The 17,836-nt window shown below is 43.3% G+C and overlaps 1 protein-coding gene across 1 annotated transcript in view; it reads right to left on the bottom strand.

Annotated features, from left to right (window-relative positions):
- The window catches only part of SLC9A9 (solute carrier family 9 member A9), an 804,798-nt gene that overhangs the window by 454,642 nt on the left and 332,320 nt on the right, over nt 1-17,836 (bottom strand). Inside the window, exon 8 of the mRNA XM_044291747.1 lies at nt 16,593-16,698. Coding sequence (XP_044147682.1) covers nt 16,593-16,698 — 106 coding nt within the window. The remainder of the gene's footprint in view (nt 1-16,592; nt 16,699-17,836) is intronic.

The raw sequence follows: 17,836 nt of genomic DNA, 5'->3' as shown, positions 1-17,836 counted from the left end.
TGTATGACTTTTTGATCGATTGCTATTACACTTTTTGTGATGTAAGGTGACCAAAAAATGTTTTTTTTTTTTTACACCATTTTTTTTTGCGGTGTTCACCTGGGAGGTTATGTCATGTGATATTTTTATAGAGCAGGGTATTACGTACGCAGCGATACTTAATATGTATACTTTTTTTAATGTAAGTTTTACACAATATCATTTTTGAAACAAAAAAAAAAATCATGTTTTAGTGTCTCCATATTCTGAGAATCATGGTTTTTAAGTATTTGGGCGATTATCTTAGGTAGGGTCTCATTTTTTGCAGTATTAGATTACGGTTTGATTGGCACTATTTTGGGGTGCATATGACTTTTTGATCGCTTACTACTACACTTTTTGTGATGTAAGGTGACAAAAAAGTGCTTTTATTACACCTTTTTTTTTTACGGTGTTCCCCTACGGTTTGCGGCGATTGCCGATACGGGGGGGTCACGGGATCCCCAGGCACCTTGTTCCGATCACCGCCTGCCGCAGTGATTGGAACTACACATGACGTACTGGTATGTCATGTGTCCTTAAGTACCAGGACATCATAACGTATCGGTACGTCATATGTCCCCAAGAGGTTAAAGTGTTGAACATTGACTTATAGGATAGCCACCTTACATCTGGTGGCATTAGAGGCAGAGCTTGCCAAGAGCTCATTTGCATCCCTTTCTTCCCATCATTCCACAGAAGCATGTCTGACCTATAAGTCTCCTTACACAAACTAAGGCACTCTCTCCAAGGAGAGATAGTACCCCCCAAACCAGGAGGCCTAAAACACAGCAATAGTTAAGATACCAATTATCATTGTGGTTTATCAATTAAACAACTCTAAAAAGTGTTCTTTCAACTGCTCTTGTGCAAAAATATGTTGTGGTGTTGTACATCACATATAAAACATGACTTTTTACATCCAGATTTTCAAGTTTTTTTATAGGGGAGAACAGTGCACAAATCACAAGACCAAAAGACAATCAGTGCCACAAATCACGTGAAGAAGCACTTGAATGTTGGAGGGACTCTGAAGATATTGAGACTCCAGAAAACAAACAAGGTCAAACTATAAATCAGGGATGCACAAGGCAGGATTGGGGAGCACTTACTTTACTGCTGTATCTATGCATAGTGTACAAGTGACTCTTGTCCATGGTGCACACAGAACACTTAAAGCTCTTGCATTAAATCACACAGTGAATGAGGATTTGAGAATTTAGCCTAGAATGACTCAACCAAGCAACAAAGCAGTAATAGAGGCAGCCGAGAGCATTAAAAGGATGCTAGAATGAGATTAAAAAGCAACCAAGGTAATTTTCTATGTTTTTCCCTAATTACACACGAAGAAATAACACATTTTAATTATACATTTGGAGTTGGTTAGTGTACTTGAAGTACTTGAAAATCTTTATTACTTTGCTACAGAAGCAGGGCTAAGAGGGAGAATTGGCTAATCTGACTGAAAGCAGTAAACACTGAATTATATTACTAGATGAGATTGCTAAATAGTTTTTTAACTGTTGAGCATACAGTACTTGGTACAGTGCTTGATTGGAAGAGATAACTTGTCCTAAAACTTAAAGGAAATGTGTCTCCAAAAATGTTTTCTGCCAATTAAAACCAGATAGCAACATATCTCTTCTAATCTAATCTGGTTTTATTTTCTGATGAAAGATTTCTTTATTCTATTTCCTGAACATTATTAAGGGGGAGGCCATCTTGCCTGAGCTGTTCTTAACAGACAGCAGTAGCGGACAGGAAGAGAGAAGGGCTGATCAGCGGGGGTGCCGGGTGTTGGACCAATCTGATATTGATGACCTATCCTGAAGATAGGTCATCAATAGTAAAAGCCCGGACAAGCCCTCCAAGTGATGATCCCTCTCTATGACGTTGATTTGCAATAAAAGAGCATGTGAACAGGGCTTGTCTGGATGCTCCAAATTTTACAGTGGTTGTCTCACATGGAGTATTGGTGGCATATTGTTAGGCTATGTCGCCAATTTCAGGTATGGGACCCGCACTTATCTCTAGAATGGAACTCCCAAAGAGAACCAGAGTGCACCAATGTTATGCCACCAATATTCCAGGTCAGACAACCCCTTTAATAGTCTGCAAAAGAGAAACGAACAGTACATTTTACTAACAATTTAATGTTAGATGGGCAAAAATTGTTTGCATTTCTAATTTTTGAACTGTCTGGGAGCCAAATGATAATGAATGGAAGTAAATCCATAAAAAATTAATAATAAAAAGGAGAAAATCTAAGTTATGTTCAAAGAAGTACAAGGAAATGAAGGCTGTGGCTGAAAGATTGTTGTTAAATGAATATCGTGGTGCCAACTTAGGGAAAGCCGATAAAAGCTTTTGAAAGGTCAAATGCTTAACTCCCAATCAATTGTTACTTTTCGTTTGACGCCTGGAAGTAAATCTTCCTGTGCTTGCTCCATAACTGCTGAGCAAGGAAAAATGTTAAAGAGATTGGGAGTTATAAAAACATTCATTTTATTCTATGTATTTACAGGTTAATTTATCTACAGGTGGTATTTTTTTCAGACTTCTCTGTATAGTAAGTCAGCAACAATAATAATCTAAAAAAAAAAAAAAAACTGGATTGGGTGAAACTGAAGGAGCAGCAACAATAGTCACATATTTATCTACAATGTAGCCCTGAAAAGTGAGCACCACTGCAAAGTTCTGATCATCTGGAAGGTTGGGAGGGATGGTCCTACAAGCACCAGGCATGGTGCACTGGATCCCCAACAGAACACCATTTTCAAATGTATCCAGGGAGATGACTCATCTATGGATACAAGTCCAGGGGGTCGAGGGATACCAATAGCTTTGTCTGAGTATACCTGCTAAACGCATGTGCAATTAACCGACCTGCTGTGTCACCCTTCTGCCCACATAAGGGTGCGTTTTTGTTTTCAGAGCTCTCACCATGGTTTTTCCCTATCATGTGGGGCATAATATTCACAAGAACAATGGAGCCCTTCATTTCTACTTCTTATTAGGGTTTATTCATGTGTCAATGTCTCCTGTGTGCTTTCCATGTACCCCATGGGCAGCACACATATCCATTTATAGTAATGTGTTTAACCATGTTTGGTCTGTAACACGGAGCAAAGTAGTGCAGGCCTGTTTTGGTGGACAAACACATTCATTAAAGCCTATGAGTCCACTAACCACTAACAGAAGAAAAATGCCATAGGTTACATAGGTTGTCACGGAAACGGACTTGTGAATAAGGCCTTCATCTTGCAAACAAACTGCCGCCCCCCCCAAAATATAAAAAATAGGACTCATTTTAAAGGGTCCCTCTGAGGTTTTGCAAAAAGCGGGGAAAAATTAGTTATACATAGTTCATGAGTATAGAGAGGGCAGAGGTAGCAGCTTCCTGCGAGGGCAAAATGTCCTGACCACCAGTATTATAAATGGCATGTAATAGGAAGGGGACTGGTTGCGGATTACTGGGGCCTACCAACTTCAATTTCAAGTGAATGGGACTGATACCAGGTACCTGCTTATTTCTAAGACCACCACAGTTTAGTTTTATGCTGTGTGTGTGACGGGCACAGTCACATACATCCTCGGCAACGCTCGCTCTCTCACTGCCTCTCGGAGCTTGCTCCTCTGACTGAACAGAAAGACTGCGGCAGCCATTTATCAAAGGTGACATGCAACCCACACAAGGGGCCTGTGAGCCATTTGTGGCTCACACTTACGAGTTAGGGATCCCCACTGTAGGAAAACCCACCTGCTATGCCCAAAATCTGAAGAATTTAAATAATGATGGAAGTAGTTAGTTCTACAGTATCTATAGCACAAGTAACCTGTGCTCCACAATCTGGAGAAAAAAATGCAGCCAAGCCTGAAACAAATAAATTCAATCGCTAACAAACACTGCTGTCTTTTTATAGAGGATTTCACCAGGACCCCCACCAATGGAAACCTCAAGGTTCCTCCTCACTGCTTGATTGGTTTTATGGAGTGCCACTCGAACAAGAGCAAAGTCTATGGGGCTGACAGAAATAGCCAGGCCTTCGTTTGCCTTTGAATGGGGATGCACTGCAATACTAGACACAATGGACAAGAGCGGCACTGCTTTTTATGGGGGGGGGGGGGCATACCCTCAACGCTCTTAGCTGCCGCGTGGCTATACTGTTGCAGATAAGTGATCAGAAGCTAGCATGTTATAGCATGTTAGTGAATTTAGGGGTATGAAGAAAAATAGCAGAAAGTCGCCTCTAAGGCTTCCTTCACACTTGCGGCAGAGTGATCCGGCAAGCAGTTCCGTCGCCGGAACTGCCTGCCAGAGCCGGCAATCTGCAAGCAAACGGACAGCATTTGTCGATGGATCCGGATGCAAATGCATTGCAAGAACGGATCCGTCTCTCCGGATGTCCTCCAGAGAAACGGATCAGTTATATATTTTTTTAACATTTTTACCGATCTGCGCATGCGCAGACCGGAACGACGGATCCGGCATTGCGGTATTTTTAATGCCGGTTCCTGCACTAATACATTTCAATGTAAATTAATGCCGGATCCGGCATTCCGACAACTGGAATTTTAGACGGAGATAATACTGCAGCATGCTGCGGTATTTCCTCTGTCCAAAGCGCCGTTCAGTGACTGAGCTGAAGACATCCTGATGCATCCTGAACGGATTTCTCTCCATTCAGAATGCATGGGGATGAAACTGATCAGTTCTTTTCCGGTATAGAGCCCCTAGGACCGAACTCAGTGCCGGAAAAGAAAAACGCTAGTGTGAAAGTATCCTTATTCACGGAGAAAAGGAGCCTGATGCGTCATTTGTAAAGATTTCATTAAGACGCTGAACACTTTGTTTCGCATTGAATTCTTGATGAGAACCTCACAGCTGGACAAGTAGTGGAGTTGAGCTGCAGAAGACGTGTGTCACATAGTAGATATGAGGACCTGCCAGGTGTCCTGTGCCCACTAAGTTATTCAGCAGCACCCATAAAAGTAAAGATTTGCCATTTTTTATCTGTTTGTAATCTTCCTCTCATAAACTGTGAAAGGCATTAGAAAGGCTGTGGACGCGGAGTGCCAAAGGAAAACGAAAAAAGCCCCGGGTAAGAACCTTGCCTCTGTCAGCTGTGCCCTTGAAACACTGCTACTAAGCTAAATTACGCCTCATTCACACGTCAGTGTTCTCCACGGACAGCACGCGTCCCCATTCAGTTTAATGTGTGTATTCACACATCAGTTTTATACCACGTTCCGTTTTTCCATCACGCCCATTATAGTCTATGGGTCTGTAAAAACCACGGATACAACACGGATGCCATCTGTGTAGCATCCGTGTTTCACGGATCACGAGAAAGAGATGCTTTGAGAATTGTTTTTCAGCTCTACAGTGTCAGTGAAACACAGATGGCACACGCACAGCAAAAAACGGACCCACAGATCCTTCACGGACATCTTCACAGAGGCATCACTGACCACCTTCTCATGGATATAAGCACGGACATGTGAATGAGGCTTTATTCTTCCTGCTCAAATCCTGCATATTAGTCTCATTCATGTGAACCGCCACCCTCAAACGGCCGGACACTATGGGGAAAGTCACTGTTCCCCCAACACCATGTTTTGGCATAAGACTCTTCAATGCAATTACAACTTTTCTAGTCACAATTAGCATTTTACACTGCACTCGTCAATTTTACAAAAAGGGGGCGTGAAGAGGGAGAGGTGTGCCCAGAGCAGTTGGCCCCGGTTCATTCATGGTTACTTATGTCAGAAATTGGCATAGATTTCATTCTGGCGCATGAACTGCCAGAGGAGGCATGGCATTTAGGACAGGGCCTGTGCCTCATCATAAATGACATGGCTCCTCCGGAATCGCAGAAGACGCCGCTCTTGATGAATCAGGGCTTATGACATTCAAAACACAACAAAAACTTAGGGGGCATTTATGAAGACTGGTGTTTCATGTCTGAGCCAGAATAAAAAAGTAAGATGCACTGGCCTCTTAAAAAGCATCTGTCTGCAGGATCAACACTGGTTTAACAAGGTTGATCCTGCTGACAGACAACCTTTAAAGAGTAACTAAACTTTTGTATGATTTTTTGTGAACGTGTCCCTAATGCCCTAATAATAGTTTTTGTAATATTGTTTATTAATGTATTTTGTATTTTTATTCCACTTTTTCCTCCCTAAAGCGCACCTTTCACTGTGCGCTTGAAATCTACTTCTCTGTACACTGCGGTGTTCAAAATACGAAGAACACATTTTATCAATGGGTCCGCAGCGCAGTTAGTACTATGCTAGGATTGGCTGAGCAGGGTGGGCTCCTGCCTCTGCCTACTCTGCTAAACTAACAGTCCTGAATGTCAGCTCTTAGGGCCCTTCCAGATGAGCGTTGGACATGCTGCGAGTCCACAGTGCAGCACCCGGCCTTAACTCCCAGCGCTGCCGGGGTCACATAACAATATATTGATTTATGATGCTATGTAACCCTTAGGCCTCTTTCACACGGGCGTCAGTTTTTTTGCCCGGATAAGAGACGGGTGCGTTGCGGGAAAATGCGCGATTTTCCCACGCGAGTGCAAAACATTGTCATGCGTTGCACTCGCGTGAGAAAAATCGTGCATGTTTGGTACCCAAACCCGAACTTCTTCATAGAAGTTCGGGCTTGGGATTGATGTTCTGAAGATTGTATTATTTTCCCTTATAACATGGTTATAAGGGAAAATAATAGCATTCTGAATACAGAATGCATAGTAAACCAGCGCTAGAGGGGTTAAAAAAAAATAAAAAATAATTTAACTCACCTTAGTCCACTTGATCGCGAAGCTGGCATCTCCTTGTGTCTCCTCTGCGCTGAGTGGCTGAACAGGACCTGGGGTGAGCTGCTCCATTAAATACAGGTTAAGGACCTTCGATGACGTCACTCTGGTCATCACATGGTACGTCACATGATCTTTTACCATGGTGATTCACCATGGTAAAAGACCATGTGATGACCAGAGTGACGTCATCGAAGGTCCTTAACCGATATTTAATGGAGCAGCTCACCCCAGGTCCTGTTCAGCGCAGAGGAGACACAAGGAGATGCCGGCTTTGCGGTCAAGTGGACTAAGGTGAGTTAAATTTTTATTTTTTAACCCCTCTAGCGCTGGTTTACTATGCATTCTGTATTCAGAATGCTATTATTTTCCCTTATAACCATGTTATAAGGGAAAATAATAATGATCGGGTCTCCATCCCGATCGTCTCCTAGCAACCGTGCGTGCAAATCGCACGGCATCCGTACTTGCTTGCGGATGCCATCCGATTTTCACACACCCAATTCATTTCTATGGGGCCTGCGTCACGTCAAAATCGGACAATATAGAGCATGCTGCGATTTCAACTGAACGCACAAGTGATGCGTTAAAAACAACGCTCATGTGCACAGCCCCATAGAAATGAATGGGTCAGGATTTAGTGCGGGTGCCATACGTTCGCCGCACGGATCGCACCCGCACGGAAAACTCGCCCATGTGAAAGGGGCCTAAGGGTTACATATCATCATAAATCAATATAATGCTATGTGACCCCGAGCAGCGCTGGGAGTTAAGGCCGGGTGCTGCACTGCGGACTCACAGCATGACCAACCCTCGTCTGCAAGGGCCCTTAACTTAGAGGAGCAGGCAGAAGCAGGAGCCGCTCCGCTCAGCTAATCCTGGCATAGTACATGGGTACAGGGCATACTCCGCGCGCATTCCGTTTCCGTATGTCCGCATGCCCGTTCCGCGCAACAAAACAGAACATGTCCTATTATTGTCCATATTATGGACAAAGATAGGACAGTTCTATTATGGGCTGGACGTTCTGTTCCACAAAATGCGGAATGCACACTGCCGGTATGCAGACCACAAAACAGGCAACAGTTGTGTGCATGAGTCCTTACAGCGGAGTTTTTTGCACATGTGGTATTTGGCACAATTTATGCAATAAAAACACCAGATATTAGCTGAAAGTCTATGAAAGTGAATGGCAGATGCATGCAAACATATGGGTATATTCTTTGCAAAACATAACATTGGATTTGTCTGAAATAAAAATGCTCAATTCTCTGTTTAAAAAAAAAAATCTGACATATGCATAAAAGTATAGAGTTGGAATACGCTTGCATCTTTTTACAGCACAAGATTTTTATTTTTAAAAAAAGGGAAGTAGCACGGTGTAAATTTATCCCATATGTCACATATTATCATTTGCAGATTACTTGTACTTTACTAACCAGGTATACTAGAGAGCTCCACATCTTCATGATAAATTACTTCTCTGAACGCAAGCAAAGAAAAACAAAAAAGAATCTATAGCGTCCTTTCCAAGCAGGCCAAAATAATGAGCAGAGAGTTAAGGCTTAATGACCAACTAATGAATTCCTTAATCAAAACGGAATTCATTCTCACTCCTTCAATTCTTTTAAAACTGCAGGAACCCCCCGGTAACTTCATACAGAGAACAGAGTGTGACAACCTGCCATACCTGTAACTTCCAAATACACCAGGCCCAAAGGTCCTTTATACAGACCGACGATCGGAGCAATTATCGGCTGCCCGTTCTCAATAAATGCCGCCGATCACCCAGTGAACAAGCAGCCACAGACTATCTTGTATAAACAGGGATCTACTGCCCAGAAGCTCTGAATCTGTAGAGGGACAACTGACTGCTTTCCATACAGAGGGTCACTACCTTATGTGAATGCAGCTTCATCCTGAATGATGATCAAGCAATTATCGGGAATGTCTGATTTGTACCCGATAAATACCTGTTGGATTGTCCTGTGTAAAAGAACCATAATTTGTAACTTCTGATCCTGTGGTGCTAAACTGATCACAAGGTGTCCCACAGCTTGGACCCCTAGTGGTCAGCCACACCACCACAGCACAGTCCACACTGAACTCAATGAGCTGTCCATATAATGCATAGCCATGCTAAGTCCTCCAAAGTCAGTGACGCTCTTTGTAATGGCAAGATGGCCATCCCTACAAACAGTGCTTCCAGTGTAGAATACAGAGGTAACCACCGTTATTTTGGTTGGCTTAATGCAACAAGATCTCATTACAGTAATACAATAAATCATGTTAAAATAATGCTGCTACATCCGTACTTCTGTATAGAGCAAGACACTTTTTTCCTGACAGACTTGTATAAAATCCAACTGAAAATGTCTGCATAAAATTGCAGGTCTACAAAAGGTACAGCAGGTTCTTGGTACCTCCATGTAACCACTTATTATGGCTCCGTCCAAAGTGCGGCTTTAATATGGCTGTGTATAAGGCTGGATATAGATAAAGCTTTATTGGGGTTGTCGACTTTTCAGTAAGTGATGGCCTATTCTCAGAATAAACCATCACTAGCTGATCTGTGGGGATCACAACCCATGTCTGCAACACCTCACAACCCATGCCATTTTCCAGTTCAGCAATAGCTCTGACTGACGATTGGCCATCACTTAATAAAAGGTGGAGTACTGGTGCGGGTACAGTTTCATCATTCTCTTCCATACACATTTGTGCTATGGCAACGCTGTAACCCTTGTGGCCACCCATCTGCATTCTTGTCCTCAGCTTCTCTTTGCTGCTACATAAAAAGTCAAACCTCTCCTTTCTGACAGCAGGGAAGGTCCAGCAGCTTATGTATCCATAAATAATGTCCCCTGGTCTCCTCCACTCCAGCATCTCTGTGCACTAAATGATTTACAATACACAGGCTGACAGACATAAAAGAAAGGAAATCAAAGTACAATCAGCCTTAGAGTGGTGAAGGATAGAGGATAAATATCAGATCGGTGGGGATCCTACCGCTGGGACCGATCATGAGAACGGAGGCCCGGTACCACCTGCCGATCCCCTGCTGCTCCCTTGAAATGACCGGAGCGACCGGTCGCATGTGCGCGGCTGCTCTATTGATTTCTATGGGAGTTCGTTAGATAGCCGAGCACTGTACTCGTCGATCTGATAGTTATCCTCTATCCTGTGGATGGGGGATAACACTTACCTACCAAAATACCCCCTTAAAGGAGTTTTCCAGGCTAAATATATTGATGACCTATCCTGAGAATATTTCATCAATATCAAACGGGTTGGTGTCCAACACCGCTACAATCAGCTGTTACCTGCAGCCCGAACTACCATCTTTATATTGGTATGGAAATAATTATGAAAAAGCCCAAGGGGCAGTACCTATTCACAACAGAGCCCAGCCACTCCTATCTGAATTGGAGCCCCCCTCCTTCCCTCATTGCCTCCTTTCTTGACCCCATCAAGAAACTGCTGGAAAGCTCATGCAGACTCACCTCACAGCTGTGTTTGTGCCTGCACTGTCGGGACCCTTCTGTGGGCAGTGTAGTCATCAGCCTTTTGGGACATGTGCAGCACAGTTGATGACAACAGAAGTCAACAGAAGGGCCCCGACGGCGCAGGCACAAACACAGCGGTGAGGTGCGTCTGCATGAGCTTTCCAGCAGTTTCTTGATGGGGTCAAGAAAGGAGGCAATGAGGGAAGGAGTGGGGCTCCGATTCAGATAGGAGTGGCTGGGCTCCATTGTGAAAAGGTACTGACCCTTGGGCTTCTTTATGCTTATTTGCATACCAATATAAAGATGGTTTTCAGGGGCAATAAAGATCTAAAAAGGAACATAAAAGTATGTTTGGGATAGGGTATAGGTGAGCTAGAGGGTGCCAGCAACAGGTTAAAACGTGTATTGGTGACACAATACATGTAGGTACATAAGGTGTCACTGGATTAGGAAAAGTTAACCCACTTATCTTATGATGAAATGGACGGGGAAAGCCTCCATGTGAAAAGTTTGTAACGGAACCAACTCGACCATGCTGGTCTCTCTGCAGATGGAGCAGACTGCAGAGCGCCATGCACTTCTGCTGCAGAAAATCCACAGCATTTATACTACATGCACCTGTGGATCTGAGCCATTCTGTGACCACTTCTCCAGAACTGATGGTCTCCCGAGACTGTGTAGCCCTGCACTGTCAGATAAATCTTTGTCTTGCCATATAAATGGCAGGCTTATCACTTCTTCCATGACTCCAATTGAATGTTGCGGTGATTACCACTGCATTCATTCTAATAAGAGCAATGCTGGTACTGAGTCAAGGCAATTAAGAATCACATACAAAGCAGATGTAATTAACTGTGTGCACTATATCAGTCATTTACTGTTTTGTGCTTTTAGCGTCAGATCCAAAAAATGGATTTTGAACTGTTCCAAGGTTAATAGTAACTAGTGCTTAGCAGCATTACTGGTGCCGGAATGTAGGAACAGGCTAGAAAACTGAAATTGATGGCTCCCATTAACATCTGCGGGACAAAAAGACTCTTTCCATTAATTCACATTGCCATTACCCATATCAAATCCCATGCAATGTACTGTGACATATTGACAATGGAAGACACATTCTCTAAATGGCTCTTTTAATATCAAAACAATCAATATGGGAGTTTAATGTATAGCCGGCGCTGTCAGTAAAAACTTGCACGCTCAATGCGTAATCCCTAAGCCCATTTTATTGCTACTTGATTTCCAATCACGTCTGTCAGCAGAATGTAATATAAATATTTCTCATCAAAAGCTAATCAAGTATCGTAACGTTTTCCCAACTTGTAAGAAAAGTGGTGATCAACCTACTGTACCACAAGGGGCCATACGGGGGGGGGTCTACACCCACAGGACACATGATACCAACTACCAAGACTCCCTAGTCAATCCTCATCTGATGGATCCATTAGTAATTTTAAAGGGGTTTTCTCATCTGAGACATTGGTAGCATACTGCTGGGATATGCCATCTAGGTCAGACAGGTTCAGGTCTCCCACCTCTGGGGCCCGCACCTATGTCCAGAATGCGGTGCATTCTGTGCATGAGCGGCCTCCCTCCTATCATTTCTATGGGACTGACGAAAGTATCTTGAGCTTGTTCAACTATATTTGGCAGTCCCACAGAAGTGAACGGAGTGGAACTCCATTCTATATGACGCACTTCGCTATTTTTGGAAACCCCACAGAAACCCTATTTTTGGAAACCCCACGTGCATGTGTGGTGAGCTCTCATTTACTTTTGTAGAATATAGAGTAGTTGTGCACACCTCATTTGGAAGAATACAACCTTCCAAATGAGGTGTGCACAACTACTCTATATTCTACATTGATCCTTTTTTATAGACGGGGTGTGTCTATATCAGTTGGGGCACCCATTTCATGGTGAGCCACTACAAACCAATATACTCTTTCACTTTTGGTAGGCCCGTTTCAGAGATAGGTGCGGATCTCAGAGATGGGACCCGCACCTACCTGACCGCTTGGCTGCCCTCAAATGCAGCCAAGAGGGACAAACTTTAGATTTAGCTAGGACAGCACACATCAGGTAGTCATACACACAGATGTAGGACTGGCTTACACACTAATTTTTTGTAGATTGTGGCCAAAGGACAAGCCTACTAAATAGATGCTGATGTGTCTTCCTCTAGGACCTGCCTTTTGCAACAAACTTCTGCTATGACCGAGAAATGCCTCTCCTTGCCACATCCAAAGGAACCAATGCAGAAAAGACAGAAGAGTAGTCTAACAGCCCCCTTTTGCAGACAAGAATAGGCATTTCTATCATAGGGTTGGCCGTTCCGTTCTGCAAAATGCGGAACACACATGGCCAGTATCTGTGTTTTGTGGATCCGCAATTTGCAGACCGCAAAACACATATTGTAGTCTGAATGAGCCCTAACCCGCCACCTTCTACTGCAGCCTGGTCCTCACAGCACCCACAAGCGGCGCAGATTCACTCTTGGAACAATCATGGGGCCTCATTTCCCAAAACAAGAAAATAAATAAGGACCGCTATCAAAAGAATATGTACACAACCAACATGAACAATAATACCCTAATTACAGAAAAATATAACATTACAGATAGAGCGCCATTTCTGAGACCATTACAGACAGTAAATGGGTATAGAGAATAACATAAAAACAGGATAACAGAATAATACTGAGCATCTTTTCAGACACATAAAACATTAATAAATCTTGCTATTATGTCCCACAGACCAGGAACAATGGAATAAAAAAAGACGTCCATCACAAAGTTAATAGCAGGATATCATGCAGAGTTCTTTTTGTGCCGCTTGCAGCTCTTTAGCCTCTGCTTTCAGCAAATTAACTCTGCCCCTACTGTATGCCAGAGCAATCCTGCTGTACACTGCTCTCATTATAGACGGCACACCGCCCCGGAGCAAAGTCACAGCTCCAGAAATCTTGCACATAATCTATGATTTACTGCCGAAGTTTAACATTGCACAGCAATATATTAAATTCTCCAACATTTCTCAGCTCACAAAACTCAGCCGGCCATCCTGAATTATACCTTATTGCATTTTTATCACTGCAGTATAGTCCTGTGAATCGGACCATACCATAAATAAAATGTATTTGCATCTAATGCGAGATTCTAGTTACATATCTCATCAATGCCAACTCTTGCACTTCTATTGTATTAACAGGAGGGACAGCAATCCTACAAATTATGTAATGTAATGTTTTTATATTGCAAGTGCTCTGGATAGTAAGTATAGAATAGTAAGTGTATAGTATAGTTTATAGTAAGCATCATTACTGTCAAAGCAGGCATATCTTCCATTCTAAAACACGTATGGCCATCAGTATATTATAATCAGAGAGAGTCTTTTATAATGAGTGAGACAGCTTAAAATAAATGCGTCATCAGAAAATGACCAGCTGTATTTTTTCATATATATATATATTTTTTTTTACATTTTCTAATTTAATTAAATGTCACCACCTGAATAATAATTTAAAAAAAACATATATACCGTATTTTTCCGGCTATAAGACACACTCTTTTCCCTACAAAATGAGGAAAAATTAGCAGTGCGTCTTACAGTCTGAATGCTAATGACCACTTTCATTATGGAAGCAGTCATTATCATGCAGGAGGCACAGGGAGGTGAGGGCAGCACTGTGCTGGTTGTATTCACCTTCCCTGGTCTTCTTCCCATTCCCGCTGTGTCCTGATCGTGCACAGCGTCAGGACAGGGTGCACGTAGGCGTGCATTATGACCTTCCGCCGGGCACCGTCGGGTCACAGTATACAGTGGGACACGGAAGAAGCGATGGAGCGATATGTCCTGGATCTGCAGCACATGTCTGATCTGAGGTGTGATAGAGGTACAATCTGAGGCTAATGGGGGCTGGGTGGTCTGATCTGAGGCTGATTGGGGCTGGACGGTCCAATATGAGGCTGATAGGATCCGATCTGAGGCTGATTGGGGGTCTGATCTGAATCTGATAGGGGCTGGGGAGTCTGATGGGGTGGATGATCTAAAGGGCTGATTGGAGTTGGTGGGGTCTGATCTGAGGCTGACTGGGTCTCATCTGAGGCTTATTGGGGGTCTGATATGAGTCTGATCTAATCTGAGGCTAATGAAGGCTGGGGGGGTCTTATCTGAGGCTAGGGGGTCTGATAAAAGGCTGATTGAGATTGAGGGGTCTAATCTGAGGCTGGTGAAGGTCGGGGGGGTCTGATTTGAGGCTGGTGAAGGTCGGGGGGGGGGGTCTGATTTGAGGCTGATGGAGCTTAGGGATCTGATTTGGGAGTCTGATGAGAATTGGGAGTCTAATGAGGGTCTAATCTGAGATCTGATGAAGAATGGGGATCTGATTTGGGTGTCTGTGTTGAGGTATGTTGGTACATTTTTTTTCTTATATTCCTCCTCCAAATCCTAGGTGTGTCTTAAAGTGCGGTGCACAATATAGTCGAAAAATAAGGTAATCCTGCACATTTCACACTGATCACTAGGTCTAATAATAGGTTGTGATTTCCTGTTCCTTCCAGTAGCCATTATCACAAAACACAGAATTACAATAACAAGTATCACCTCTGTATAAATAACACAGGATCCACCATTCACAATAGGTGATATCACAACTTATTAGTTCTCGTCTGACCTCTGCACTGATCACATAGCATAGAAGCACAGAAGTCAATGGGGTCCATTCCTGTCTATTGTGCCTATGGCCCAATAGAACATACGGAAGTGCATGTGCACCCGCCCTACATTCATTTTTATGGGGATTCCGTCGGCTCCAAAGAAATTACAGGGAGCGGTGGCTGCGCAAACCCGGTGCACTCCCATTCACTTGTATAGGGGGAGGACTTAGTGGTGGCCGGACAAGGGATCCTCCAGCCACCACTCTGCCCGCTCCGTTCCCAGAGGTGGGACCCGCAGCTATCAGGAACTGGGAGCATATACTATCGATATGCCCCCATTGTCTGTGATGGGAATACCCCTTTAATGTTGAGCTGGATTCCCCAACAGGAGTGGGTTGTCCTTCACAAGACAAATGTCTTTCCGATAAAAGGGTATTACAATATTCCTAGAGTACTGTAGTATTGATTCTGAAATACCTTAATGGTATTTATTTCATGTTGATGAATACTTAGATCCAGATCATTGACATTGAAATACAGATGAGAAAAAAACACAAACTGTTAAAAAAAAAAAGGAGATAATGCACTGTGTGGAACACAGGCATGCATATATATATATTGTAGGAGAGTACCTGGGGTGGTGGTAGGTACGTGCCACCGGGGGTCCTGGCCCTGGTGGAGTAAGAGCCGGAAAAGTGCATTTTGCAGCGGTTATCCAGGCCGGCTCTTACTAGGAGCAGGCAGATATGCGGGCGGGTGCCTGTCTCCCCACGGTCCAGGCCAGGTTTTGCAGGGAAGGGTTAAAACCCGACCAGCAACAAGGGTGTGGTGCGCAATGTGGAGCTTCTGTGTTCTCTGGCTGTGAGAATGAGAAGTGGAGGTGAGCTGGGCTGTGTGCTGAGGCCTGTAAAAGGGGTGTGCAGGAACCCGCAGCTGAAGCCAGGAGGGATCGGTGCCCTGTGGCTAAAAGCCGGACCCATGGACTTACTTCACCAAGGAGAAAAAGGTGACATTACTCCTGGCTTTAAATAGACTTTGCTTTATGTGACTGAAACAGGCCTCAAGTAGCCTGCAGCAGGGACTTGCTGTGTTTGAACTATTATTTTGCTGTGGTGTGTGACCACCCTCCCTATGAACTGCACCGTCTTTCACTTGTATGCACCATGTGAATAAACAAAGCATCGTGTTTTACACCAAGACCGGTCTGTGTTGCCTCTATACTGCACTCGCTACCACTGCCTACCAGAGCGGATCCCCACAAAATATATGTATATATATATATATATATACACACACACATAAATATACCACATTTCTGGAGATGTTAAAGATATCACCCCCCCCCCCCCCCCCCCTTAACAGAAAACAAAGAGAAATCGCTGTAGATATTAGTGTCATAGCTTCTGTTTATAACGAAGCCATGACCAATGTGACAGATCCAAATGTCTGCCGGTAGACTCCTTTGCCTTTATTGGGGTTCTGTTCTTGGACGTTGAGCAGAGCACTGTCTGGCTTACTTTTAGACAATGTTTTTCATTTGTTCCACCTTAATCTAGATTCTACACAATACAATTTTCCATTCAGTGACTTACCTGTCAGCCCTGCTGCTTCTGCAGATAGGAAAGCACTCCATGACAGCAGGAAAAATAGCCCTGTCTCCAACATGGGAAATTCACACAATTTTGTGAATTTTGTCAAGTGACCAAAACATATTAAGGAAAACACATTTTACCAGAAAAATAATTCAGACATGTCTTTTTAACAAGCTGGAGAGAGACTGCGGAAAGCTTAAGAAATGTTACCGTTTATCTAGAAGTGTCTTAAAAGAATAAACATTCTTATAAATTGTTCCCTTGTCTAAATAACACATCAACATCTTAAATACTGTGCTTTATTGCTCTTCTGTTTCTTTATTTTTGTTTCTTTTGTTATGGAGTGCACAACTTTTGTACCATTTATGTACACAAAACTTAATTTTTAATAGAAATGTATTAAAGGGTAAGTCCATCTTTGTAACCAATTTTTTTTACTTCTCCAATGCTTCCAAATTATAAAAAGAATGAAGCAGCCCTATGTGTCCCATGGATACAGACCACAAACAAACTCTGTAGTCTGATCATGCAGTCAAACCCCCTTTATACTCCCTTCTATCCCCATCTATCTCTCTCTATGGGTTCTGGAGATTTGGTTGTTAAAAATTATAACTAGAATGAAGAACTGGGGGGTAAATAGAAGCCTGACCTGTTCATCCTACCAATCCCCACCCCCATGTAGCTCGCCACATGTGAAATTACATGAGCTGTATAAGTGGCAAACAATCTGTCAGCAGATCTGTAACTATGAAACTGGCTGACTTGTTGCATTTTCTACTGAGAAAAATTAAGTTTTAATATATATAAGTGAGCCCCTAGGAGCAACAGGGGTGTTGCCGTTTCTCCTAGAGGCTTAGCTCTCTCTGCAACTGCACTTTTATTCACAGGGCCAGGCAGTATAAACACCATCACACCTGGCCCTGACCTCCTAAAATCAATCACAGTGCAAAGGGCGCGGCAGTTGCAGAGATCGCTGAGCTTATAGGAGTAACAGCAACGCCCCCATTCCTCCTACAGGCTAATTAGCATATATATTAAATTTTCATTTTTTTTCTCAACAATGCGGGCATATATGAACATGGGACCAACACAGATGCCTTCAGCTGCCAAGTGCACATGTAACAGGTCAGCCAGTGTCATAGGTACAAATCTGCTGTCAGACGCCCTTTAATCACTTCCAGACTTGGCCATTTACCCCCTTCTTGACTAATTTAGCAAATCTGACATGTGTCACTTTATGTGGT

This window comes from Bufo gargarizans, chromosome 4 (genome assembly GCF_014858855.1).
Source record: "Bufo gargarizans isolate SCDJY-AF-19 chromosome 4, ASM1485885v1, whole genome shotgun sequence".
NCBI lineage: Eukaryota > Metazoa > Chordata > Amphibia > Anura > Bufonidae > Bufo > Bufo gargarizans.
The sequence above is the reverse complement of the archived record's forward strand: the minus strand, read 5'-3'. Positions and strand labels throughout refer to the sequence as shown.